This window comes from Psammomys obesus, unplaced genomic scaffold (genome assembly GCF_907164565.1).
Source record: "Psammomys obesus unplaced genomic scaffold, mPsaObe1.curated_primary_1811, whole genome shotgun sequence".
In the NCBI taxonomy this organism is placed as follows: domain Eukaryota; kingdom Metazoa; phylum Chordata; class Mammalia; order Rodentia; family Muridae; genus Psammomys; species Psammomys obesus.
In genome coordinates, this window is record NW_026596089.1 from 1,087,118 (window position 1) to 1,114,691 (window position 27,574).

At 38.1% G+C, this 27,574-nt stretch overlaps 1 protein-coding gene across 1 annotated transcript in view; it reads left to right on the plus strand.

The window, feature by feature from the left end:
• The first annotated feature begins 255 nt into the window (after window positions 1-255).
• The window catches only part of Adgrg6 (adhesion G protein-coupled receptor G6), a 144,020-nt gene continuing 116,701 nt past the window's right edge, over window positions 256-27,574 (plus strand). Inside the window, exons 1-2 of the mRNA XM_055627730.1 lie at window positions 256-312; window positions 8,355-8,455. Coding sequence (XP_055483705.1) covers window positions 311-312; window positions 8,355-8,455 — 103 coding nt within the window. The 5' untranslated portion in view covers window positions 256-310. The remainder of the gene's footprint in view (window positions 313-8,354; window positions 8,456-27,574) is intronic.

Here is a 27,574-nt window from a genome sequence, read left to right on the forward strand (position 1 = left end):
CTCCGGCCCTGCGCTTCAACTACTGGGAAAGTTCTCCGCCAGGCGGAACCTGCCGACTCTGGCCGCGCCCCTGCGCGCGGGACCCGCGCCGCGGCGCGCGCCCGGGGTCCACCTTGCGCCGCCCCGCGCGCAGGCAAGGAGCAGCTGCCGGGAAACCCTATGAACTCTCCAGAAAGGGCGTGACGAAGGGTACTGCGGGGCGCGGTCCTAGCCGCCCCCTCCCCCTCGGTGGAGCTTACCGGCAGCAGAACAGAGGAGCGCTAGAGGATGAACTTGCGGTCTCTGGGGACCTGTGAGCGGTAATACTAGCATGTAAGTCGCCTCCCAGCTTGGAGCCCTTCGCACCTCCATCTGGGTCCTCTTCTCCCCTTTAGCTCAGCACTTCCCTGAAAGGTACCCACCTCAGTACAGAAGCTTCAGCGTGCCTCCTTGAGGCACCGGGACCGGGTATTGCCAAACGGAGCTGGGCAAGTGTGTGTGGTTTTCTGCCCTAGAGAGGTAAACCTCGCTTTGGGATAGTGGAGAGCAGAAGAACAGCAGGCAGGGCTTCAAGTACGGGGAAAACGTGGTTTTGATTCAAATTAAACAAGGAGTAACTGGCAGTGCAGCTGCCTGCAGGGCTCTGGCGCTGCCAAGCCAGCGCTCCCTGAAACAACACCTGGGACCTGGGAAGGTACTGCTGAGCCAGGGAGTCGTCTTTGCCCATAGGAGTCGTTCGTAGATCTTTTAGATATTTAAAGGACTTTTTTTTTTTTTATTATTCAGTTGCACCCCCCCGCCTTTTTTTTTTTTTTTTTTGAAGAGCCCAGAAAAATGTTCTGAATGTACTATGTAGATTAAAAAGTAATTAAGGAATGTGATGGGGGCTTCCTGTAGAATTACTAGTAGGAGGCATAGAAGAGAGGGTGAGATGGTCAAAGGAAAAAAAAAAAAAAGCTACAAGCTTTTCCTTGGATGGAATTGCTATCCCAGTTGTGGGGTGACTCTGAGGGACCTGGTAAAAGGGCAGCCTCCCGCACCGCTGGCCTTCCAAACTGGAAGATGGTTTTCAGAAGGGCCACAGCTATCTTTGTGGCCAACTTAGGAGTTACTTTTTCTCACAGTGTGTAATTTTTCCCTCTGCTGTTTTATTTATTCTCGGGCAGACAACTTGAGAGACTTTTTAACCCACTTCCACTAACTTGTTGAAGAGTTGTAGAACACTGTTACTCTCTCCGCTACTCCATCCTTACTTACTTCTGCTTCAGTTTCCTCTTTTAAGTTAGCGCCTAGGGTCTTGGGTCTTTTCCCCTACTCTGCTCTGTCGCCCTCTGCATCCCCAAACACAAATTTAAGTTGAGAGATGAACAGAGCACACCAGACAACACTCCGCTCTGCATTTCTGATCTCGGCGCTGTGCAGTGTAATAAATACCACATATTTTTATTAAAACTCCGTGTGAAGTAATGCCACACCTGTGAGTTTTACAGTTTTGCTTATGGCAGAGGAGTGGACGAATGCATAACTCGTAAGCATTTGTTTTGGGAGACGGCCAGCCATCCAACATACGACTTCTTCTCCTATGTAGGCAACAGGTTTGGAACGAATGTTAAGTTTGTTTCCAGCTTCAATTTTTCGTGCAAATATACCCGGGCTTTTCACAGGAGATATTTAGGCAGCTTTCTTTCAGCCTCCCTGGTATTGAGAGCTCCTGGGATTAAGGGTACAACGCACAGTCACTCAGACACACAGATACACAGACACACACACAATAGCTTTTAAAAATTAAAGGATGCGAAACTGATCAACAGCTAATAATAAAATTTTCTTGATAATGCAATTAAATTATTTATTCCATTTGAATTCGGTGTGATTAAATTTATGTCTTCTCAGGTTGAATCACGAGAAAGCAGTCATCTAAAGTTTTTAACCTTGATTTAAATTTCTTTACCTAATTCTTTTATTGGATTTTTTTTATTTTTTTATTTTTTTTATTTTTGCGTGTGTGTGTCATTCAAGATGGTTATGTGTCTTTTCTGTGCATTGGTTTGAGCTATTTTGACCCATTTTAGCCATTGGGCAAGTTAGAATACATGGAGATAATGCAACTCTCCCCAAAGTAAATACTTCTATTATTTTGTTGAAAATGCTGAAATGGGAAACAGAAACTATAGTTTTCAAATTTTAATTGCAGTAAATAAAAATACACAGGATACTTAAGTGTTTTGTCTGTCTCTTTCTTTTGGAGAACAAACTTGTATACTGTTAAAGTTATGGTTTGAAGTTACAGACTTTATGAATATATTTAGGAGTTGTAACAACTGAAAGTTTTTTGTGCTCTGAGAAATTCAGTAGATTTAGCAAGACTGGCTTTTGTTGGTCTCATGCTGCATGAAGATTCTGTTCCATTTATGGCTTATATAAGTTTCATGACATTGTGTCTTTCCAGTGTGAATGGTGAATGAGGCCATTGTTTGTTGGCTTATGAGAAATATCAGAAGCCCATAGTTGTTACTGCCTAAGTGAAGTGTCACTCTGATTTCTGGAAATAATGATTTGAGAGAAATTTCATTTATATATTAAAAATAAACTGATGATAGCGTCTGTAGGCCCAATCATGTTTCTAACTGTCCATATATTATATAAAATTTTCATTTCTGATGAAAGAAGTAGAAGTTTCTAGAGACTATCTAGTACTTAGACTAAACAGAAAGCGTGTGCAGTATTTGTGGCAAGACATATATGCCATGTTCATGCCTAGTTGGATGACATCATTAACTTATCAAAGCTCAATGACATTATGATGTACATGGCTTGGTGGAAATGGCATTTAAAGGATGTTCCAACTCCAACCAAAATCCCAGTATAACAAGGGTGGCTACCTGCAGATCATCTTAACTTTCTCTTTACTCAGAGTGGAATTCTGTGGAATGCCTTTCAACATTATTTAAAAGACAGATATAATGAAAGCTTAAATGTTTATGATAGAATTGGTTAAAAAACACAATCAGAAAGAAAAATATTTATACTGTAGCAGAAAAGTATGTATATGACTTGATCCTGCCAATCCAAATAAAGGAAATCCAAGAGAGACACTTCCGTCAGCTGACAGTGATCAAAGCAATGCCACTCACCAACACTGGTGTCAGCAGCCAGCATGGGTGACAGCACTGATGTGCCCCAGAGCATATTGTGAGTGCATTCAAGGTTTTTCTGTTTTACAAATTGTAAACCTACAAAAAAAATGAAAGAATAAAAAGAAAAACACAAAGGGGGCTGGAGAGATGGCCTAGCAGTGAGAGCCTTGCAACTCTTGCTACTCTTCAGTCCCTAGCCCTCGGTTTGATAGGTGACTCATAATCATCTTTGACTGAAGCTTCAGGGCGTCCAGCACCCTCTTCTGGCCTCCAGGGGTACCTACACGCAGGTGCTCTCATTCATATAGACACACAAACAATAGAGCATGTGTGTGTGTGTGTGTGTGTGTGTGTGTGTGTGTGTGTGTGATATAAATGTCATCATAAAAATACAAAGAATAACCTAGGATTCTTTTTTTTTCTAGAGTCATATTTTATAAACATTAGTCTTATATTTTTAAAATTATCAAAGATCATTTGTGTGATCATTCCCTGCATACCCTTACCCTATAATTTTGTCTTTTCCAGAACTTTCTGAAATTAAATTGCATCAAGGCTTAGGGGTTATTTTTCATGGAAAAAAATTTTAGATTTATTGTAGTTGTAAAAAATATGATGACATCCCATGTATCCTTTGGCTAATTTTTCATTAAGAATATTTTACAAAACTATAGAAGAAAATAAAAAAATAGGTTGTTGATAAATTACAGCTATTTCTCCCAGTTTTTTCAGTGCTGGTGTGTGTGTGCCTACCGGTGTTTGTGCCTGTGTGTACCTCTGTGTGTGTGTGTGTGTGTGTGTGTGTGTGTGTGTGTGTGTGCACATTTGTATAAATTCTCAGGTTGACTTCATGGTATGAGCCAGCCATGCATATTCTTACTCAAATAAGGCAGGCTTTGTGAAGACCAGTGCAGTGAATGAGACTTTACTAGTGGTGGAGCTGAAGGCAGCTTAATGAAGGGCCTCACATCAGGAATAGGATAGCACTTCTTTATATGCTGCTTAGGAACATGAGCTTTCAAAGAAGAAATGCTATTATGAGCAGGCTTGAAAATGTTAAATGACTATTCTTTTTATTCCTATAGAAACGCAGGTGTTTTCTGAAGCTCCCAAACCCCTTTATGAAAAGATTTGCTTATAGAAACACTGTAGGGATGGGGTTGAGGGGTCGAATTCTGACTATTTATATTAGTAGAACTAATATCCTATTCAATTTCTCTATTAATTTCAAAATTTGTGACTTTGGGTAAACCACTAGAAGTGATGGGAAGTGGTAGATTTTGAAAGTCTCTTTGCTCAGTTTTTGGATAAAGTCATGTCTACCAGTGCTGAGATGTCTATTGGATATAATTACTGTGAATGCATTTTTGCCTAAAGCTTTCCAAAATGTGCTCAAGCATATGGTATTTTGTAGCCTATCAATTTGACATAGGGTTGCAGTAGAGGTAAACTGGTCCCCCAAAGGACAGCTGGATTGGAAGCCAGGGGACAAAAAAGGTTTGAAGCTTACCACTGATCCTGAAAACTGAGCAAGTATTTTAATCTCTTATTTTCTCACCTGTGAGATGATAAGTTTGTCTGTATAGTGAAAAATACTCTTTGTATATTATACAAGGCTATGTATTCATTTTCCTCTGAAATGTGTTTCTGGGGTCTAGAAAGATGACTCAATGGTTTGGAGCACTTGCTGTTCTTTCAGATGACTAGGGTCTGAGTCCATCATCCACATCAGCTGGCTCATAACCACCTGTAACTCCAGTTCCTGGGGATCCAATACACAGTCTTTTCTGACTGCCATGGCTACCCACATGAGCCTGGCATATACACACAAAAATACATAAATAAAAGTAAATCTTTGAAAAACATTTCTGTTCTCTTTGCTCGAACTCTGAGACCATTACCAAAACTGTACAGACTTGAAGTCCCTGTTTAGACCACAATAACCCTGTTCAGGATTTTCCATTCTTCTGAGAAAGTTATTATTTACATTTCAGGGATGTATCTTTGCTAAGTGATCCCATGAGAAGACCCACAGTGCTTTCTCTTCCCCTTTTTATTCTCAATTTATTTGTTTCTGTTCTTCAGTAAACAGCAAAGTGGATGAACGTTGGCTTCTCATATGGTTTATGTTTGGTTACAAGTGCTTACTCTGTCCTGGCTCCTTTTGTGCCTAAAGTGATGGAGTCCGGGAATGTGTCAAGCCCTGCTCTTCATTTGCAGCCGTTGCTTGATAGGATTGCAGTCAAGTTTGGTAAAACAACTCAAGGACCAGTAGTAGAGTCCCTAAACATAGGACCTTTTATAGCAAAGGAGAAGTTGCACGGAAAATAAACAGTATCTGGTATCCAGTTTGAGAGCATGTATACACTTAAGAAAGGAGACAATGTTCACATACTGATGGAGGAGAATCACCCCGATGCCACACAAAGGAAGAAGCTGGGAAGCTGACATGACTCTTAGAAAGGCTGGCAGCCAGCTGTTTGTTCCTTTTCATTTTGTTGGACCTCAGTTTCTTCTTCTGTGAAAATGTTAAGCTAGTCATCATATTTTGGATTTCAAGTTCGCTAAATTTCTTTGAATAGTTAATTGTTCTTTTGTTTTAGAAGCACAACCAATTAATTCATCCCCAGCATGAATGGGGAACACCTCATTCATACAACGTCAATAGGAAATTAGCCTACTCTTCTGAACAAGCCACTTTTCTCTGTGACAGACAGTCTTTTGTGAGACCCCCTGCTAACTGATCAGGGTGGCAGGGGCAAACTTACAGAAAAGCAACAAGTCTCACAGTTCAAAGTTCCTGTTCACCAAATCATATGGTTAACAGAAAAACAGCACATATGCCTGGCCATTCCAGAGTTCATATCCATTATTATCAGTATTATTATTTACTCAAACATGTTCCTCTTAAAGGGTAGCTGCTTTTAGCTTCAAATATATTGGATGGAAATATATGCAGACATGTCTTCCATACAAAATAATTCTTCTTCAGACCTTAATCTTGTGTTAGTTTAGAAATCCCAAATGGACAGCTGCCTGCAGCTGGCACTTGTAGAATGTGGCGTACAAGACTATGGTATGAATTTCAGGCACTACATGAAATGTATTCATTCACAGCAGGCATCAATTACTTTGTCTTGTTCCCAGGTGACCCCAGAAGTGGCTCTAAAGTAATTTGATGGATACTGGCATAAGAGATTAAGCCTAATAGTCTGTGATTGTTTAAGTGCCTTCCTTTTATTATAAAGTGGATAGCATGTTTGGCATGACAGCAATTATAATAACAGCTGTTATTTGTGGAATGCTTGTGAGGTATCAGGCCCAACTTTTGAAGACATCATCTTATTTTTAAGACATCTGTCAGTGGCTCTATGGGCTAGGTATGCTACTGATCCTAACTTTACAGGTGACACATAGGCACAACAGGTTAAATAAAATGCTGGGATTCCACAGGCCTAAGGTACCACCAAACTCAGACCTGTTTTATTACAACCCATGTTTTCTTTGATACATTGTCTCTCACAGTAAAAATAATGATTCAAAATGTATTCCTAAGGAAAGTACAGGAATCCTTTCACGTATGTTTTCTCACTTGCATGTTTTCTTGGTTTCCCATATATTGCTACACACTTTACCCATGAAAGCAGACTTTAGATTTTAAGAATGTATCTTTTTCTTCTGTATATAAAATTACTCTCTGGTGGTAATTGCCACTTTGCTGTCTCTTTAGGTGATTTCTTCCCATGGCTTTACATCTGCCTTGTCTCCCCTCACTGTCAGTCCTTTTACGGCCTCTGTAAACAAATGGCTTAGGTTCTTATTGCATCATTCACAGGCTTGCTTTTTTTTTTTTTTTTTTTTAATGATGCGGATTCAATAAAATCTGTTGCAAGCCATGATAACATGGAATCCTTTCTAAGTATTTAGTAAATACATTTTTAAATATAGATATGACATTGCTGGTCCAGCAAAATGGATTTCTAACCAGGTAAAGACACTTGATACCAAGTCTGATGACCAAGAGTTTGATACTTGGAACACAGATAATGAAAGTTGAAAACCAACTCCCAGAAGTTGTCCTTTGACTTCTACATGCACACGTGTGCAGGCATACACAAACATGCAATAAATAATCATAATTTTAAAATGGGAAAAGATAGCACTGCTATACACAAGGACTGAACAATTTCACCTGCATCGGACATTACTTAGTCATTTACTGGCACTTTTGCTGGACCTCACAGGCAGAGTTACTAACAAACCTTGAGGTCACATAAGACTTATCCTTTACATATATGCACATGTATGAATACACACACACACACACACACACACACACACACACAGAGAGAGAGAGAGAGAGAGAGAGAGAGAGAGAGAGAGAGCACAAACACAGGCATCTCATTCCTTCCCGATGTGATGCTTCCTATGTTGTTCAGTAGGGGTAGACACCATTTATACTTAGACACACAGACACAGCACACACACATACACACATAGATCTGAGAACACACACAGAGACACAGACTAAAACAGACATATACAGGGATAGAGGCAGCCACAGAAACGAATAGATTCACAAGACAGCCTTTAGGCAGACAGATTCTGACTCATGCAGGACACAGACAGGAGAGAGAGGATATAGGAACATTCGATAGAGAATTCAGAACTGGTCCTGTACAAGTGTACACATAAAATTGATGAATTTATATATGTGTTCATGTGTGTGTGCATGTGTACATGCCTGTGTTTGTGGTCTCTGTGTGTGTGTGTGTGTGTGTATTCATACATGTGCATGCAGGTGCTTGTGGAAGCCAGAGTTCAGCATCCTGTGTCTGCCTTATCCACCTCATTTTTTGGCCTGTCCTCATCACTGAGATTACAGGGGCTGCCTGGCTTTTAAGATGAGTCCTGGAGATCTGAACTGGGGTCTCTAGGCCTCCCTAGCAAGCACTTTACTAGCTCCCTGGCCCTTTAATTTCTTTCTCTTTGCTTGAAGGGGATGATGTGGGCCTCACTCATCTTTTAAGTCTCTTCCAAGGATGTGACTGAGAACACTTGCTTTACATTCCTCAGGCCCTGAATTCTGTCCCTTATATATTAAGTATTTAATTTAAAAACAAGACTAAAAATGCTTCTTCATTCAGTTCCTGCTGGAAACCATATTTTACGTTATTTGTCCCAATGCCTTATTGAAGGGTACCTGTCCTGACTATGACTTTCTGTCATTAATTGCAGGATGTTTGACGTACAGGGGATGAGGTGCTGCCATTGGAGATGGAAGCCAAGCGTCCTTCTGCTTCTGTTTGCTTTATGTATTATGTGTATTCCTCCCTCAGGTAGGACTTTCTTCACAACTGGCTTAGTAATGATAACACTGTCCTCTTTTGGAAGTGTGCATCTTACTCAAATGACCTTTATTTTTTTTTTTCTTCTCTCATATATACATTCTGAGTTTTCCCTCCCTCTCTCTACCCAGTCCCTACCCACAACCTCATTTCTCCCAAGTCCACTCCTCTTCCATTTAAGAAAAAGGCAGCCCTCCTAAGGGCAACCAAACATGACATATTAAGTTGCATAAAGACTAGGCAACGCTACTCCACTCTTTTGTTTTGTTTTTTAATTTCAATTTATTCACTTTGTATCCTAGCTGTAGCCCCCATCCTTGTTCCCTCCCAATCCCTCCCTTCCTCCCTCATCTCCTCCTATGCCCCTCTCCAAGTCCACTGATAGGAGAGGTCCTGCTCCCCTTCCCTTTGACCCTAGCCTATCAGGTCTCATTAGGACTGTCTGCATTATCTTCCTCTATGGCCTTTTAAGGCTGCTCTCCCCTCATGGGGAGATAATCAAAGAGCCAGCCAGAGTTCATGTCAGAGACAGCCCCTGTTCCCCTTACTAGGGAGTCCACTTAAAGACTGAGCTGCCATGGAACACAAGGAACATTACGAACCTCATTCTGTGAAGCCACAGTCACCTTGATACCTAAATCTCACAAAGATCCAACAAAGAAATAGAATTTCAGGCAAATCTACCTTAGGAACATTGATGCAAAAATACTCAATAAAATCCAAGAACACATCAAAGATATCATCCACTATAACCAAGTAGTTTCATCCCAGGTGGTTCAATACACAGAAATCCATCAATGTAATCCACCATGTAAACAAACTAACACAAACAAACAAACAAAGAACACATGATAACGCTCCACTCTTTTGAAGGCTGGATGAGGCAGTGCAGTAGGAGGAAAAGGATCCCAAGGAAGCTAAAGAGTCAGAGAGGGCAACTGCTTCCCACTGTTAGGAGTCCCACAAGAAGACCAAACTCTACAGCTGTAACACATATGAAGAAGGTCTGTTAGACCCACACAGGCTCCTTCTGTTGGCTCAGTCTCTGTGAGCCCCTGTAAACCCTGGGTAGTTGATGCTTGTGGTGAAATGACCTTAACTTTTATCAGTTACACTCCCTTCCCCTCATTTCACACTCATCTAAGTTTTTCTTTGTCTCTGGTCTCCATCTTCTCCCAGGTCTGTGTGAATTCTATCACTGCCATCACTGTTTTGTTTCCTAATGAGTTTATTTTTTAATCTTTGCTGTCTTTCTTCTCATTTTATTTATTTACTTAGCCTATAGAGAGTGACAAGATAACCACTTAATGGACAGGAAAAAGGCACTGGCTCTTTCTTCTGTTGAAGAAATACATTGCACTTGTGTCTGTTGAGTTTTCATATACCCATTTATGGAAAATGCACACTTTGCCATTTTCATCAATCCTGACTTGATTAAATTTTTGTAATATGAACGTTGCAATTTTCATGAGGGAATTTGAAGTTATGCCTTTTAGTTCACAGTTTACTTATGTTATCGGGTATGAAACAATTAATTTTATTTACAGTTTTTTTAACTTGTAATTGAACTGTTCCCTCATCTTTGAACTAGGATTCTTCAGATGTTGAAAATTACATTTTATATAAATTATTATATAAGTAAACCAAATAGTCTATAACATGTGAACAGTGTTTTAAAGGAAATTGCTACTTGTCTGCTTTTTTACTAAATTCTCTGTGTTTAATTCTTTATTTTCTCTTCTTATATTGATTTTATTACATTTTCTAATAGAATAAAGCAAAAAATGTCAATTAAGAAAATAACTATTTAATTTTTATATGCTACAACTTGGGATTTTGTCAGGGTTGATCAGTTCCATATTGTTGTGTATGCTATTATAAATGATATATTTAAGCAATCTTTGAAGTTGATTATTTGCCAAAATTGCTTCTGTGTGAATCAAGACACTCAACTTGTTCTCAATGTGTAAAGGCTTTTTTCTAAGTCAAGCATTTTCAGCTACTTGCTTGGAAAACCCCTGGCATGTTTTTTTTTTTTTTTAAGTTTTCAAAACAAAACTGATTTCTGGGTGCATTTTTGTGTGTGTTCCTTAGAATATCTGTGTAAAGTCAGTTTTTCTTTTTCTTAGTCATTGCCCAAAAAAAAGTGCTTTAAAGAGATCTGAAAGCAAAATGGAGATGGAATTTCTGTGATGTATAGTGCTGAACTATTTCTTAACCTTCAAAGTGGTTTTTCAAGAACCAGTTGGATGATGTAAGATAAATTATGAGGTGAAAATTAGTTGAGGTCTGTTTACTTTCGTTTCTGTGAGGTCATGCATTTGTAAACTTTCAACATTTCTGCAAACCAGCTTACCTCAAATTGGGTCTTTGTATTTTACATGTCATCATCCTAATTGACGTCTGTGCATTCCTAAATTTTTGTCTTTTGAATATGTGAAATGAAACATATACTTTAAAGCAAATGAAAATAAGCCAACCAGGCTGGCACTGAGGCCGAGGCTAGAGAAGACCAGGGGTGTGCAGACTGTTAGAAGGCAGCCACATCTGAGATGAGGCAGTCCAAAGTTTGTTTGAAGTGGCTCTCTGACCCCAGGTGTCCATTTTTTTTTTTAACAAGCATCTCAATTGCCTTGCCCCTACGAGTACATCAAATACAGTGTCTCTGCTTTTCTCTAGACTTCTCTGACTCAGTGTGCCACAACCTCAAACATAAATGCCTCAGCTTCCCCAAATGCCTGAGCTCCGCACCCCCTCACACTTTTGATGTTATTAGGGACATTCATACATGAAATTTTTCCCTTGTGTACTAATTCAGCAATGGTGTTCCTTAGAAGGAACTCAGAGATGTCTAAAACGATTCTGATTACAAATTTAAAGAAACATTACTTTTAGTCTTTCCATTTGCAAAAGTCAGCTTAATACTGTTTTTTGAAGAGCCCATTTAGTGCTTAACTGTAACATTTCCTATGTGCATATTCCAACAAGCCTTTCCCACTTTTCTATCTCAAGTCCTGAAGACTTACTGTCATTTTGATGCTTATATCTGCTAAGTCCTCATCTTCAGTCATGGATCTTAGAGTCACCTGTGTGTTTGCTAGTGGGTTTCTTCCTTAGATTTATAATACTTCTCAGATTTTACATGCGTAAACAGTAATCTCGAGTCCTACCCAAAGTCCCATTTCTATTTTCTTATCTCGCTCCACAACTGCCACACTACCCTCCACCTTTAGAAACACATCTGTTCTTTGACTTTACCTTCTCATCCAACTTTTTCTTCAATCCCTGTGTTCTCTTTAAGAATTGGCCTGCCTCTTTTATGCTCAAGTCTGTGTAACTGTTCCTCTAGCACAGCGGTTCTCAGCCTTCCTAGTGCTGTGACCCTTTAATACAGTTTCTCATGTTGTGGTGATCCCAACCATAAAATCATTTTTGTTACTACTTCATAACCATAATTTTGTGACATATGAATTGTAATATAAATATCTGTGTTTCCAATGGTCTTAGGGGACCCCTGTGAAAGGATCCCCAGAAAGGGTCTCTGCCTATAGGTTGGGAAATGGCATTCTATCAGATGATGCCTTCCTAACTCACAATTCAGAGGATCCTGGCTCTCATTCTTTCTTATTACCCTTAATGGTAATCTATTCCTATTGGAATCTTTTCCTTGCAAATGTTTTGCTAGTTCAATTGTAATAGCTAGGGTGGATGATTGACAGATATCTTTAGACTGTTAAAATTGACAGTTTAGTTGACTGAAGTTAAGCTCTTATAGTTTAATTGTAATAGTACTCATACTTTATGTAACATAAAGGCAATGACAAGAGTCCTCATAGGTCAACAATATATTTTCATATAAAAAACAATATTGAAAGTAATATATGAAAAGCAACTCAGTATCTCTTGATGAGTAATGGATGTAACATAACAAGATATACAACAAAATAGTAACTGGACATGTTAACTGATCCCACATAAATAATAATCCAAACAATATAATTGTCTGAGTGAGAATGTATAATTAGAAATAAAAGTATAGAGGAATATGAAATTATTCCACATTCTAATGGGTCATATTATAGAAGTGGGGCGTTTTATAAGTTTGTAAGACTTCAAAAACATAATTAAAAATGAAACTAAGGACACTAAGCTTCTAAAATGAGTAATCTCTGAGGAAAAGGAGAAGACAGTCACAGTTTATATACTTACAGATTAAAAATATTAAACTTTTTCTTTATTGTATATGGTGGGGGAAGGACATATGGAGGTCAGAAAGTAACCTGTGAGAATGTGCCCTTTCCTTCCACTGTGTGGGTCTTGAGGGCAGAACGATGGTAAAAGACTCGACCAAGGGTTTTTAATCCCTGAGACATCTCACTACCCAATTTTTTTGACTTTTTACAATGAGGATGTATTAGGTATGCAATTTTAAGAAAATTTGATGTATTTTGTTTTTTTTAATTTTTAAAGAGCCCACAAAACTGGTCAGAATGACTGCTTAAGCAAATGACTAATTTTCTGAGTCACTGAACTGATACTGTTTTCTTCACTTGAAGATTCTTAGAAATGTTTCAGGTGATAACTTCTTTTTATGCATGTCACTCTGTGTCTCTGAAGATAATGAATCATAAAAGCGGGCAGAAATTATGGCTTCAAGTATAGCGGGGAACAAACAGCTATAAGCCAATGATTGCCTAGGCAACCAAAGTCAGTTTTCACACAGATAGACTTAGTCATGGGCACAGAGGGAGGAGCCTCCCTTCTCCCCTGAAAACCAGAGATCAAAGCAGGATGGTGTTCTGATATTCATGAGACATCACCTATAGAAGTAAGCAATTATAAAAGTAAATTTGGCTACCAATGCTGGTTATTTTCTGTCACAGTGCACAAAAAAATTACAGAAGGCAGGTGACTGGGCAAATGACAAAATGTATGATGATGATTCTTTTGTTACTTGAGTCTTAACTTCTTCATTGTCACAGAGTGAGCAACTGTAATCTACTATCTACTGCAATGGAGTCGGTATTTATAGTAAACGGATACTGTACGTATCTTAAGATTTGATCCAAAATGTCCAGAGAAATAATCATTTTTTTGAATTTTATTTTTTTCTTATCAGTTACATTTTATTAACTCTGTATCCCAGCTGTATCCCGCTCCCTCATTCCCTCCCCGTCCCTCCCTCCCTCATCTCCACCGTGCCCCTTTCCAAGTCCACTGATAGGGGGGGACCTCCTCCCCATTCATCTGATCCTGTTTTATCAGGTATTTTCAGGACTGGCTGCAAAGCCCTCCTCTGTGGCCTAACAGGACTGCTCCTCCCTTGGGGGGTGAGGAGGCCAAAGAGCCAGTCATTGAGTTCCTGTTAGAAATAGTCCTTGTTCCTCTCACTTTGGGAAACCAATTGGTTACTGAGCTACCACAGGCTACATCTGAGCGGAGGTTCTAGGTTATATCCATACATGGTCCTTGGTTACATGTCAGTCTCAGAAAAGACCCTGTACCCAGATATATTTGGTCCTTGTGGAGCTCCTATCCTTTCCCCATCAGACTAACTCCCCTTCTTTCTTATGATTCCCTGTACTCTGCCAAAGGTTTGGTCATGAGTCTTTGCTTTGACAGCACTGCTAGTTAGAGTCTTTCAGATGCACTCAGTAGACTCATGTCATACGTTCAATGCACATCCCATCTGTCTTTCTAAACGAGGATTGATCATCTTACCCCATGTCCACTCTCTTGATTATCTTTTTTACGTGTATAGATTTCATTATGTTTATCATATCTTATAGGTTTATATAAGTGAGAATATACCGTGTTTGTCTTTCTCCTTCTGGGATATTTCACTCAGAATGATCTTTTCTAGATCCCACCATTTGCCTGCAAATTTCATGATTTCCTCCTTTTTGATTGCTGAGTAGTATTCCATTGTGTAAAAATACCACAATTTCTGTACCCATTCTTCCGTTGATGGACATCTGGGTTGTTTCCAGGTTCTGGCTATTACAAATAAAGCTGCTATAAACATGGTTGAGCAAGTATCCCTTTTGTGTACTTGAGCAAAGTTTGGGTATATACCTAGCAGTGGTATATCTGGGTCTTGAGGAAGCACTATTCCTAATTGTCTTAGAAAGCGCCAGATACATTTCCAGAGTGGTTGTACCAGTTTACATTCCCACCAGCAGTGGAGGAGGGTTCTCCTTTCTCCACAACCTCTCCAGCATGTGTTGTCCCTTGAGTTTTTCATCTTGGCCATTCTGATGGGTGTAAGGTGATATCTCAGGGTCATTTTGATTTGCATTTCCCTGATTGCTAATAAGGTTGAGCATTTCTTTAAGTGTTTCTCTGCCATTCGATATTCCTCTACAGAGAATTCTCTGTTTAGCTCTGTTCCCCATTTTTTAATTGGATTACTTGGTTTGCTGCTTTTCAGCTTCTTTAGTTCTTTGTATATACTGGATATTAGCCCTCTGTCAGATAAAGGGTTAGTGAAGATTCTTTCCCAATCTGTAGGCAGTCGTTTTGTTTTGATGATAGTGTCCTTTGCTTTACAGAAGCTTTTCAGTTTCATGAGGTCCCATTTATTGATTGTTGCTCTTAGAGCCTGTGCTGTTGGTGTTCTGTTTAGGAAGTTGTCTCCTGTGCCAATGAGTTCTAGGCTGTTCCCCACTTTTTCTTCTAACCGATTTAGAGTATCTGGTTTTATGTTGAGGTCTTTGATCCACTTGGACTTTAGTTATTGCAGGGTGATAAATATAGATCTATTTTCATTTTCTGCATGTGTACATCCAGTTGGACCAGCACCATTTGTTGAAGATGCTGTCTTTTTTCCATTGAATGGTTTTGGCTTCTTTGTCAAAAATCGAGTATTCATAGGTGTGTGGGTTTAAGAAATAATCACTTTATAAATCTTTAAAAACGTAAGCCATTTTAGTCTTAATGTATATGTAGAGTGACTCAATGCTTTCTTGCAGACACTGATACATATGTTGAAGTGTTTTCATGATTTGTTCCATGACAAGGTACTCTGCCTTTTTAAGAAGCTTTCAACCAAAGGACTGAAGGCACCATTTCCCCTTGTCAGGCCTCAGGGAAAAAGAGCCAGTGTTATTGAACAAATAAAACCTAGAAGGTGGAATCTGAAGGAGTCAAATTTGAAATCCTACAGGAAAGGTTGCACAGTCATGACTTAAACATGGAGTGGAAGTGGCTTATTTCTTACTGTAGTGACAGTCCCTAGTGGATAACCAGAATGATAGGGTCTCTAGGGAGAGTGACACCACCTAGATGGTGCTACAGAAAAGGGGATGCTAACATAGAGTCCTTCCTCACCTGGTCCAATCTCACCTGCCTCATCTACATTATGTAAAAATAAATCTAGCTAGACAATAGTGTTCAGGGCACATACTTACACTCACTCACACACACACACACACACACACACACACACACACACACACACACTGACATGATGCTTTGGAATAGTAAAGTTAAAAGGAAGAAAATGGCCTAGGCATTGAAAAGTGGTCATTTGGAGGAGATTGGTGTGTTCAGTGTGGTAGAGCTGTAGATGTAAAGCAGCCATTTGGAAGACATGTATCCTAAAAAGCAAATCTCAGCCCCAACAGATGCTGCTCCAAGGTTCACACAACTCTCTTAACAATTTCTTATCAAGAAAGTAAAACCAGCTGTTATTCCCATTCCCTGTCATCAGCCAGCACAGGAGGACATTCCCACTGGGAGGAGCTAGTGCTGGGAGCCTTGAGCATGGCTTTAGCTCACTTACCAGCTGTAAAAACGTGTGAGTTATGTAGGTGTGTCTTTCATATGTAGACATATAATTATTTTATTTTAGAACTTTCTCTGATGTGCCTTTCTATTCAGTTTTACTGTATCATTTGGTACAGTGAACTAGACCTAGAGATGGACAAACAGATAACTTCCTTGCACAAAATAAACTCAGCAAAATCTACCCTTTGCTTAGGACACTGTTCCCTTTGAAGTTATATCATGTCTCTTAGTAAGTAAAGAATGTGGAAAGAGTAAATGGAAAGGAATCAAAGACAGAGAAAACACAGTTCAGATTTAAAAAGCAAATATAGTTTAAAGAAAGAACATTGGTGTTTAAATGATAAATATATTGCATCCCATGATGAGTGATAAAGTCACATAAATATTCTTTCCATATCATTGAACTGCAACAGTTTAATGCCTGGATGGAAAACAAGGCTGTTGGTTGCCAGATGGGTTTGTCTGTTCCCATTCAGATTAGCCTTAACCTTCACACTCTCCAGGAGCAATGAAGTAACTCAGAAGGAACAATGTAATGTAGTAAGTTTGTAGTCAAAGCTTGTTTTCTTGCAAAAAATTCTAAAGCTATTTTCAATCATTTGAAGGAATTTTTTTCTTAAGAAGACAGTTTTACTTATTATGTGTTTATGTCAAGACATTTTGATTTATTTATGTGTACATCCAGTTGGACCAGCACCATTTGTTGAAGATGCTGTCTTTTTTCCATTGAATGGTTTTGGCTTCTTTGTCAAAAATCGAGTATTCATAGGTGTGTGGGTTTAAGAAATAATCACTTTATAAATCTTTAAAAACGTAAGCCATTTTAGTCTTAAGTTTATAGTTTAGAAATGATCTGCTTTAAAAATAACTACATGTTTTTCTTCAAAACCTCACATCTAAAGCAATATATCCTCTAACACATTCTACTTCAAGCATGGTGCCTCTAGTTTAGAAAAACAGAAGGCATTTACTCTAGAAGCACAAGGAGAACATGAGTCAATCATTTAAATAAGCAGGCAATTTTCATTAACTATATGACTATACTAGTCATCATTCTTGGTCTTAGAGAGGCCATAAGAATGGACAAATGCTCATAATATATATAACTCCCCTTTTAGAAGACTCTTTCCCTGACTAAAACTTTAAAGACTATCATTAAACTAGATCTGGAAAAGGGAAGGCACTTCAAACATCAATCTACATTATTTTATGCTGTGCATTATTTCTGCTATACATTATTTTCCCTTGTATTTGTTAATCTCATGACTACATGTCTAGAAATTGTGTATATCATGCACCATTAATACCAGCCTCTGCTGAGTATGAATAACAGTCTTGATGAGTTGTGGCCTTACTGAACAAAATTAACGGTGAAAAATGAGGTTTCTCTGATCACAGGGGTACCACGGCTGAACTAATGGTGCTGGAAGAAGAAAGCTAGACTTTTAGAGAGCGTTTACCCCAATGTTATACCTCCACCCTCTGGAACTACACTAGTCAGACTGTGTATGGCAGTTGCTTTCCAGCTGCCTCTACAGAAGCATGACTTTCCTATTTAGACTCCTAATTTCTTCTCTCGAGGATGGTGAATTCCAAATTCCATTGTTTGGGAGAAGAAGGTCATGACTACAAAATTTCTGTTTCAATATCAGTGAAGCCTTAACATTTCAACAAAAACTAAGTTGTGGGATTTTCCTCTAGCCTCCTTTTTTAAGGTGATGTAGCATCTTTGATTTTCACTTTTATAGAGCTGATGTCATAGCTGGTGTGTGGTTAGATGCTCATTGCTTTTCATTTCATGACTTGTGTTCACATGTCTATACTTACATGGTAGAGAGTCTTAGGTCTTCTGGAGCCAGGTCAGAAGAAACTGTTCTAAGAATTTTAAGACATTTCTTCTCTTTGAAGGAGGTGTCCATTTACAAACATAACACTATGCAGCTGGTTCCACACTGGGGAATGTGTCCAGTAAGTAAACCTGCTCCAAAGGACCTGAGTTGCTTTCTAAGCTGCTGTACTGAGATTGTGGATTTTTCTTGGCAAGATAAGTTTAGTCTATCTAAAAGTTCACTGTCTTTAATCAGAAACTCCTCCTCCCCCCACACTTGTTAAAGTTTCAGAGCAAACACTGATAATCATATACGTTAAAAACGAGGGGCAGTGTCATAATATCATATTTGAGATCTACCTTCCTTTTTCTTCCTTCCCTTCCTTCTTATCTTCTCCAATCTCTCCCTCCCTTCTTTCCTTCCCTCAATGACTAGTCTTCTAGCTATACAAAGCTAAACCATTACCTTGTATGGAGACTGACAAAGGACATAATTGTAGGATACAAGCTGACATGTGATTTACTAGCATTACAAACATGATATCAATTGATGAAAAAAAAAGTCTCAGAAAAGTTTTCACAGAAGGAACAATATAAAATAGTCTTTCAGTAAGGCCTATGAATGAAATATTTAAAAGTTGGTATTCCTCATCATTGGGCATTCTAACAGATTTTCTTTTCCCAATTGAATTATCTGACTGGTTGTAAAGTTGCTGCTATGGGAGTTGATTATGTCTACCAAGTGTCACCTTGACCTTTACTGATAATATAGAGTGAGAGGGCACAGGAAGGGGTGTGGCACTGGAGAAGGGTGGGGCCAGGCAAATGTATTCTAGAAATGGGAGGAAGAGCCTAAAAATTAGGTTTCATAGGCAAGTATAATTTTGGTGTTGGAGAGAAAATATGTCTTAAAGGAATGATTTTTTTTTTAAAAATGTAAAACTGCTGGATTTTATGTCAGTGTGAACTACATGAACAAATATCAAGAAATTTGTGGATGTATCCAGGCTGATGAGGAAGAATAGTTATTTCCCACATCAGTTCAAGCTAACTAGAGCAATCACTGGCATAGAATAAAAGGCAGACTTTGGGATGAAAATATGTAACAATGTCCTTTTGCAATCACAATAAAATAACGGTAAGGATGTCTGAAAAATTTATAAGGAATCATACTGTTAACTGTCTTCAGTTATATGTATGTATATATGTATGTCTACAGTTTTATTATATGTAAAAATACATATAACACATGAAAGTTGGTAAATAAGTATATATTTATGCTTAAAATGAAAATTCCCATGAACCATAGACTGTCTAACAAAAACTCAACACCAGGCAGAGAATTCTTCATTTAAGTTGTTGGTCAGACTTGTCTAAGAGACTACCAGCAGGTTATAGGTTATTGTTGCTGCCCTTGGTTGCCCTCCAGAGGCGGAAGATAAATCCCTGTTGCTGAAAACCCCATGCACTTTGGACACAGGGCCCAGAGGCCCCCAGCTGGATATTCACATCTTTCTATAAATATATATTAGTGTTGCATCACATTTTCATACACCAGTAAATGTCATATTTTTAAAGCTATTGGAAAGAACTTGGCAGCAAGTGGCAAAGGGTGACATCACATATGGATTGTCACCATAAAACTGGTTGTAAAAGCTACCCATTAAGAGAATTTAAGTATCTAACAAGAAAGGTTTTAATAATCACAATTCATTTACGTTTTCAAAAAAACAAATTTCCTAACCTTAAAGTATAATGAGAAAAAAAGGTGAGATAAAACTATGAATTGTGCTGTTTTTAAAATAGTCTGAGTTATAAGTAATTGAATAAATAAAAAATGAAGTAAAATAAAAACCCATATTTTTATGATCTAGCACCTTCTTTTTTACAGACTATGTTTTCAATATATAGATATTAATTTCATAAAATATAAAATCAGTACATATTTCCTGTTCTTATAATTTGACATATATAAGTATAATGATGGTTTTTTATTGAATATGTACACAATATATATTTATATTGCCTATCCAGTACAATTCTGGTGATTAATAGTTTTGTAAACTAAAAATTGTTTAAATAGTGATAATCTTGCCTAAGAGTTAGAAGTACTAATTTATTTTTACAATCTTATCTAATATTAAAAATCCTAAGAATTACTGGTGTTCGTGAAGATAGGGATGGCTGTAATTTTGATGCACTGCATGTGCAAATGTCAAATAGTATAATCAGTGGAAAAGAGTGTAATGGTTTCTCGTAAGTTCACACACACGCACACACAAATACAACTTTATGAGACTTACATAACACCATGTTTTATATTATAGTCCCAAGCTGAAAACTGTTCAAATTCCCATCCACTTTTAAATGGATAAACAGATTTTATTATTCTCATAAAATACAATGTTACTCAGCACAATTGGAGTGACTTATGGAGACCTGCGGGTATATGAGCTGTGAATCTTTCAGACATGTTGAATGAGGAAAGGACAGAGAGCAAAAACTCTGTGTCCTTTTGCTTCATGGAGGGCAATGATAAAATCAGTACATTGCTGCCTAGATAGAGCAATTGTCTGCAAGAGGACTTAGTAAGATAGGCTGGGAGGATGGGAGTTCTTAATGGTGTTTACCATCTAATGATACAGGAAAACACATTTAATTACCAAACAGTATACTTAAATTTTTTAGTTTCATCATATATACATATATACAGATTGAGGTACTACACATACATGTACACACACATATTACCTCAATTGAAGAAATATCATTAATTAGATTAGGAAAATGTATTTGGAATTGGTTTAATATACAGGCATTCCACTGTCCTCAGAATTGTTTGTATTTTACTGGCTCAACCAGGAGGTAAGTTTTAATGGCTTTCTAAAGTACAGCTTCTTTGCTGTTTGCTGGAGCATTTTCTTTTGGCCAGCAGGAAAGGGAGACGCAGCTTTACTTGTATGTGTGTGGGTGTGGCTCGTTCAGACATGTTCAGTAGTTGTTCGCAGTTGTGGGGATAGGGACCAACAGTGTCTGCAGAGACTAGGGACTAACAGCACAAGTCCAAGTGTCCACACTGCTCTGTTTGCGGTCCCATTCCTTCAGACTTCTTTCTTTTATTTAGCAACATTAATTTAATAATCAGCATATATTTTATTGGTTATATTTTCGTATTTATATAATAGATTTTTGCCTTTTAGGTGACCTTTTGTGGGGTTGACAGGCATTTTTAGTTTGTGAAGTTTAATCAAAACCAAAGATTAAAAGGGGGGCATCCCAGTAATTCTCCTTCTGCTTATTGTTGTTCTATATATCTGTTTGTCTGTCTGCTCACCTTTTTTTTTTCTGAAGAAGAATAGTTCATCACATTGCTATAGAGTCATTAATCTTTATATTTTTAAAAAAACTGATGATCTTTGTGAAAGTGCTACAGTCTCATTATAAAGTAGATTGATTGCTCAACAAATATAAGGCATGAACCAGAATGTAAATTCCAGTTAAACACTTGAGATTAGACTTGGCACCTTCTGAGAGGTTGTTTGTTCTTCCGTGGATACTGGCTGGAACCATTACATGCTAAGTAGTGAATTGAAAGGATCAATCAAGATGGTCTAATTTTTAACACACACCTGCTATGAGTATCTCATTGCTAAAGGTCATTATTTTCACTATGAGGAGTATAATGAAAATAGCACTATTGATGGAATCCAAACAATAAGACATAATCATCAGCTCTTAATATCCATGTTCCAGATTAAAAAAAAGAAACTGAACTTGAAAGGCATTGTGTAAATGCTGTAAGAATGTACTGTGACTAATGCAAGTGAGAATAGCATAATTTTGAACTTTGATCAGTACTACAAAATGATGGCACTCAGCTTTGATATCTTATAGCCTGATCATATTTATGAGCTTCCTAATGCTTACAATTAAGGTTTTGCATCAGATATATTGGTATTAAGACCTGTGATTATGCCTTAGTGTCATTGACTATAGCTACTGAGCAGGAAAATAATTTATTCTTATAGAACTATATGCATGTTAATATGGTATGCAAGGTACAGTGGTACCGTAGAACCTAGTATATGTGATGGGAGAACAGGGGCATTGATGTGTCTTTCATCCTTTGAAACTGCTCTTTATTTGTACCTTAGCAGTATCTTGACAGAAGATAAGAGGAGATAAGCTCATGGTCTTATTTTACCTCAAGAATCAGTTTAAAGTCAGGAGCCTGACACAGAGGACCTCTGAAAGGCTACGCCCTGCAGACTATCAATGCAGATGATAAGACTTATGGCCAACCTTTGGGCAGAGTGCAGGGAATCTTATGAAAGAAGTGGGAAACAGTAAGATCTGGAGAGGATAGGAACTCCACAAGGAGAGCAACAGAACCAAAAAATCTGAGCACAGGGGTCTTTCCTGAGACTGATACTCCAACCAAGGACTATGCATGGAGATAACCTAAGACCCCTGCACAGATGTAGCCCATAGCAGTTCAGTATCCAAGTGGGTTCCATTGTAATAGGAACAGGGACTGTCTCTGACATGAACTAATTGGCCTGCTCTTTAATTACCTCCCCCTGAGAGGGAAGCAGCATTACCAGGCCACAGAAGAAGACAATGCAGCCACTCCTGATGAGACCCAATTGACTAGGATCAGAAGGAAGGAAAAGAAGTCCTTCCCTATCAGTGGACTTGGGGAGGGGCATGCATGCAGAGGGTGGAGGAAGGGAAGGATTGGGATGGGAGGAGGGAGGGAACCACAGGGGGGATACAAAGGAAATAAAGTGTAGTTAATAATGAAAAAAAAATGTAAAAATAAAAAAAAGAAACAGTTTAATTTGGTTTTCCCGCAACTGAAAACCATTAAGAATGTTTTATTCACTTTTATTGTTAATTATGATACAAGGAAAAAGATAACACTTGTCACTTAACCATGGCTGAACCTAGGAGTCCTTGCCATTTCATCTAAACCCAAAACGCAAACTTGCATTTATTTTCCATCTATTTGTAGAGCCAGGCCATTGTTTTGTTGTGGATAGATGTATTCACTAGACCTCAGGGATTTCTGTTGTATCTAAATCATATCCCTGACTCATTGTTGGGGATTTTTTTTATTTCAACTCTATTTAAGAGAGAGACTGTAAAAATCATTATTTCATGAGATTTACCAGCAGTTTTTAAAGGTCATGCTACCAGCATTTAAGTCAAATCTTTATCAATACATTTTATCTTTATAGTTTTCTTTGCCACTAAAGTAAGCGTTCACAGAATTATATATTTCTTTACTGTAATATTTCTTGGCTCAAATATATAGATGATAAGTTTTATTGCTATGATATGAAGTACAACTAGCAAAATTAAGTTTGAAAAAGAAAATCTAACAATCATACAGCGCATAGTCAGTACATTTTGCAGGGAAAGTAGTGAGAGCTTTTCAATCAACCAGCTGAAGATGGTCAGGAGCTAATTACTGGAAGACCTCTCTAGGCTTTTCAAGTTAAAACTTCCTCCTGACCTCTTGTGTTATTCATAGCATAGTCATTTTCCTTTCATACAGAATCAACATTTCAAAGATTATCTCTGACACCTCTTTGGCAGCAACGTGTGAAAGCTAGCCTGCTGTTGAGGAGGTGGCTAACCCATTTTGTTTACCTTCATTTTTTTTCAGATAAACGTCTTTGTAGTGCAGACCCTTGGCGCTTCTTGTCTTGCCTTCCATGAAGGGGAAGACTGACAGCACGGGAGATCTATCAGTAAAACACCTTCATACAATCATATACAATCATTTCTTTCTTTTTTGTTTTTGTTTTCATTTGTTTTTTTAGGAACAGTGTTTTTCTGTGTTGCCTTAGCTCTCCTTCACTCGCTTCATAGACAAGGCTTGCCTCAGATTCATAGAGATCCATCTACCTCTGCCTTCCCGAGTGGTGGGACAGGCATGAACCACTGTGCCCAGCTTATACAATCATTTTCTTTTTTTTTTTTACGGTACATTTTATCTGGGAGCCTTGACATTTTTAATTTCTGAATTAAGTAGGGCTCTTACTGACTAGAATTTGAGGTTATTCTCTGTCATGGTTTATCAACTAATATTTTCAAAAGCATTTTCATTACTTGTATATAATCTAGGTCATGAACACATTGGGAAACATACCTGCCCCTGGCATTCCATAGACATTCTGTTTCCATATCATGTTTTTCACTCTTTTTTGCTTCTTTGTAACCTAATAAAATGCTTCCTTATTTAAGACTTTTCTCAAATACTTCCTTATTCAGGGAGGATGTAAAACAGAGCTAGGCCAGTAAGTATGCATTTTCTTCTTCATTTCTATATAGCTACCCATGATACAGCATTTTAAAATAGAAGCCCAGCAGATGCCCCCCCCCCATATCTCCTTTGGAATTCCACAGCAATTTGCATTTGCTGGATATTTGTTGACATATTATCCTTTATTAATACATTTGTATTTTCAAATTTGTTACTAGGCCTAAAGGTAAACGGTGCATCTTCATTTTTATGTTTTGCATAAAACAAAGAGAGTTCATCTTCCGTGCTAAGAATGAATGAAAGCAGAGGGTGGAAACTGAGGGAGGTATTTATTTGCATGTAGAGCTAGCTCTTCTGTCCACAGACTGGCATGAGCAAACACAGCAAAATATAACCTTCATTTTGGTTATACTGGGAGCAGATTTGCCAGGCGTATTCAGAGGGGTGTTAATTTGTTGCCTCGTTGTATGCTTTGCTATTTTTGTCTCTCTACTTATATATGAAGTTGCCATTTAATATCCTGATAGGAGTGGTTTTAGGGCCCCAGTGAGTGTCAATCTGTAGGTGTTCAACTCTGTTATATAAGATGATACAGTATTTTCATAACTCTAAACCTCCTCATATTCTGTAGACTGTCTCTGGGTTACTAACGATACTTCATGTGATGGTAATAGTCTGTAAGCTGTTATGTTGTTTAGTGTGTAATGGTCAGGAAAAAAAATGTATGCATAAGTACAGAACAATTTTGTTTCTTGAATAGCTTTGCTGTGTGATCATTAGGGAACAACTACACCTAAAATTATACTAACCTTAAGGAAAATTTCTGAAACAGTTGATCATATCAGAACCCTGGACTTGGAGACAACATGTCTAAATATGGTCATGAAGTTGCCTTCCTGTATGTTCCTGGCTGAGCCATCCCTGAGGCACTATGTTACTTGCTCCCGCTCTCAGCCACCTTTCTCCCTCTTCTGCTGGGTTAGATGTCCTGGGGCTTTTGTCCAGCAGAATGTTGCGTTGAAGCTCCATGGGAGTGTGTGGAGTTGGAACTTAGAGCTGTTATTAATTTTTTAGCTATGTTATGAGTTGGCCTGAGGTTTTAACTAAATTTTATATTTTCTCCATGGGGAAAATAATTTTAAAATACAAATAGTCAGCTTGAACCATGTCTTTTTGTTTGTTTGTTTGTTTGTTTTTCAACATGATAAATTAGTATATTTTAGCTGATTTTTAAACTTATCAAAGACCAGATATATGAAAACTATATATTTCTTTGTTTGTTTGTTTTTGTTTTTTGAGGCAGAGTTTCTCTGTGTAGCCTTGGCTGTCCTGGACTCATTTTGTAGACCAGGCTGGCCTTAAACTCACAGAGATCCGCCTTGAGTGGTGGGATTGCAGACATGTGCCACCACCTCTGGCTCTTTGATATTTCTTTAAGATTGAATATCCATTTTTTATGTCATTATTTAAATATATAGTATGCTAATGTTTCATTTTTGTTATTTATTAAATCTCTTCACACTTAAGTACTTTTAAATTTAAAATATAACTTATCTATCTTATAATTGATGAGGCTTTTAGTTTTTATAAATAGAACCTTGTGGGGTATTCATATAGGAAGGTGTTATTCCTTTGAGGAGTTACTGGTAGGTATACATAAAAAATAGTAAAACCCAAGACTTTACATATTAAAAGCCAAGACTTTATATACTAAGTTGTTCACAATGTTTTAATACTGTGAACAACAGAAAGACAAAGTAACAGATAAATTTCTTTAATACAGAATAGTTTAATGAACAATGGCAAAATAAACATGATTATAAGGTAAAAACACACAGGTTTGCAAGAAGATACTAATATTAAATATTAGGTGTGCCATGTATGCTAAATATACATGTATGTGGATGAAGGGAATGTGGCATGCAGACCTTAAAATAGAGGCAAGGGAATTAACAATATTGTCTCTATAAATTTTTCTAAATGTATCTTAAATAATTCTACTTGATTTTTCAACAAGTTTCTTTTGGAACAACAATATAGGATGACCTGCAGACAGTGCGTCAGGATGTGGCAGGAGAGGAGAGACTAAAAGTAAAAAATATGCATCATCATTAACAGCATGAAAGAAGGCAGTTGGCAGAGAAAGGCAGGAAGCCCATCCCCACCTGAGCTTCACGTAAGGAACAGAGCATGAGAGAGAAAAACCCAGGCTCTGCAAACATGTAGAAGAGGAAGCTGTGGAACTAGTCTTGGAAGGCTCAACTGCCTCCTGGGCTTTCCCCTCTAGCCCTTGGGAATGCTTCCTTAATTGTCTATTTCCATGACCCCCATGCCTTGTCCTCACACATCCTACCTTTAACTCCAAAGGTGAACCAGACATTGTTTTGACTCCAACAAAAAGGCATGAATTTTCATCTTCTCTGTCTTCCTCCCAGTAGCTGCCAAGATTTTCAGCCCTCCCTGCCCTGTTGTCTCTCAAATACTAATAAAATAGCCATCTTGCTTCTTTCTGAACCATTTTCAAATTTTGTTATTAGCAATAATAAAAACAATACCTGGCAACAAAGAGAAACTAAAAGCACAGTTCTTTTCCTCTGCATCTTGGTAGTAAAAATGTTATCCATGCCGAGTGGCTCCTAATTGTTATATTTTCCTTCCTCATCTTCATTGCAAACTGTAAATTTTCAAAGCCCCATACAAAAACAGATGGGCATTAAAACTGTTAGAATTTTAGAAAGACAATAAATATATCTTGCTGTGTCTAATTATTTACAATAGCATAATTTCTCAGACTTTGGACTGTATTTTGCCTTTGAATGTGGTTCAAGATGGGTGTCACACTGAAAGTGCCTGCTCCCTCTGTACACAGAACAAAGTTGTTTTGTTCTTATGTGCCCCCTGACTGTTCACTGAGCTTTTAAATTAATGGTGCAAGAACAAACTCATTCTATGAGACTGAGGTCATCTGTTATCAGAACTGTTATTAGGTGGAGACAGAGAGCGCATGGCTGAACTGAGCACATCTGCAGAGGGGCCATACAGTGGAGTAGAAGGGAAGGCTCAGTGTGTGCGCACAGACACAAGGAAGTGAGGGCTCAGTGTGTGCGCACAGATGAAAGGAAGGAAGGCTTCACTGGCTGCAGACCTTTGGGGGCTTTTGGGTTTGCATTTGTATGCACCACTTTTAATATATGTTTTTCACCTCAAGAATCTTCTGAGAATA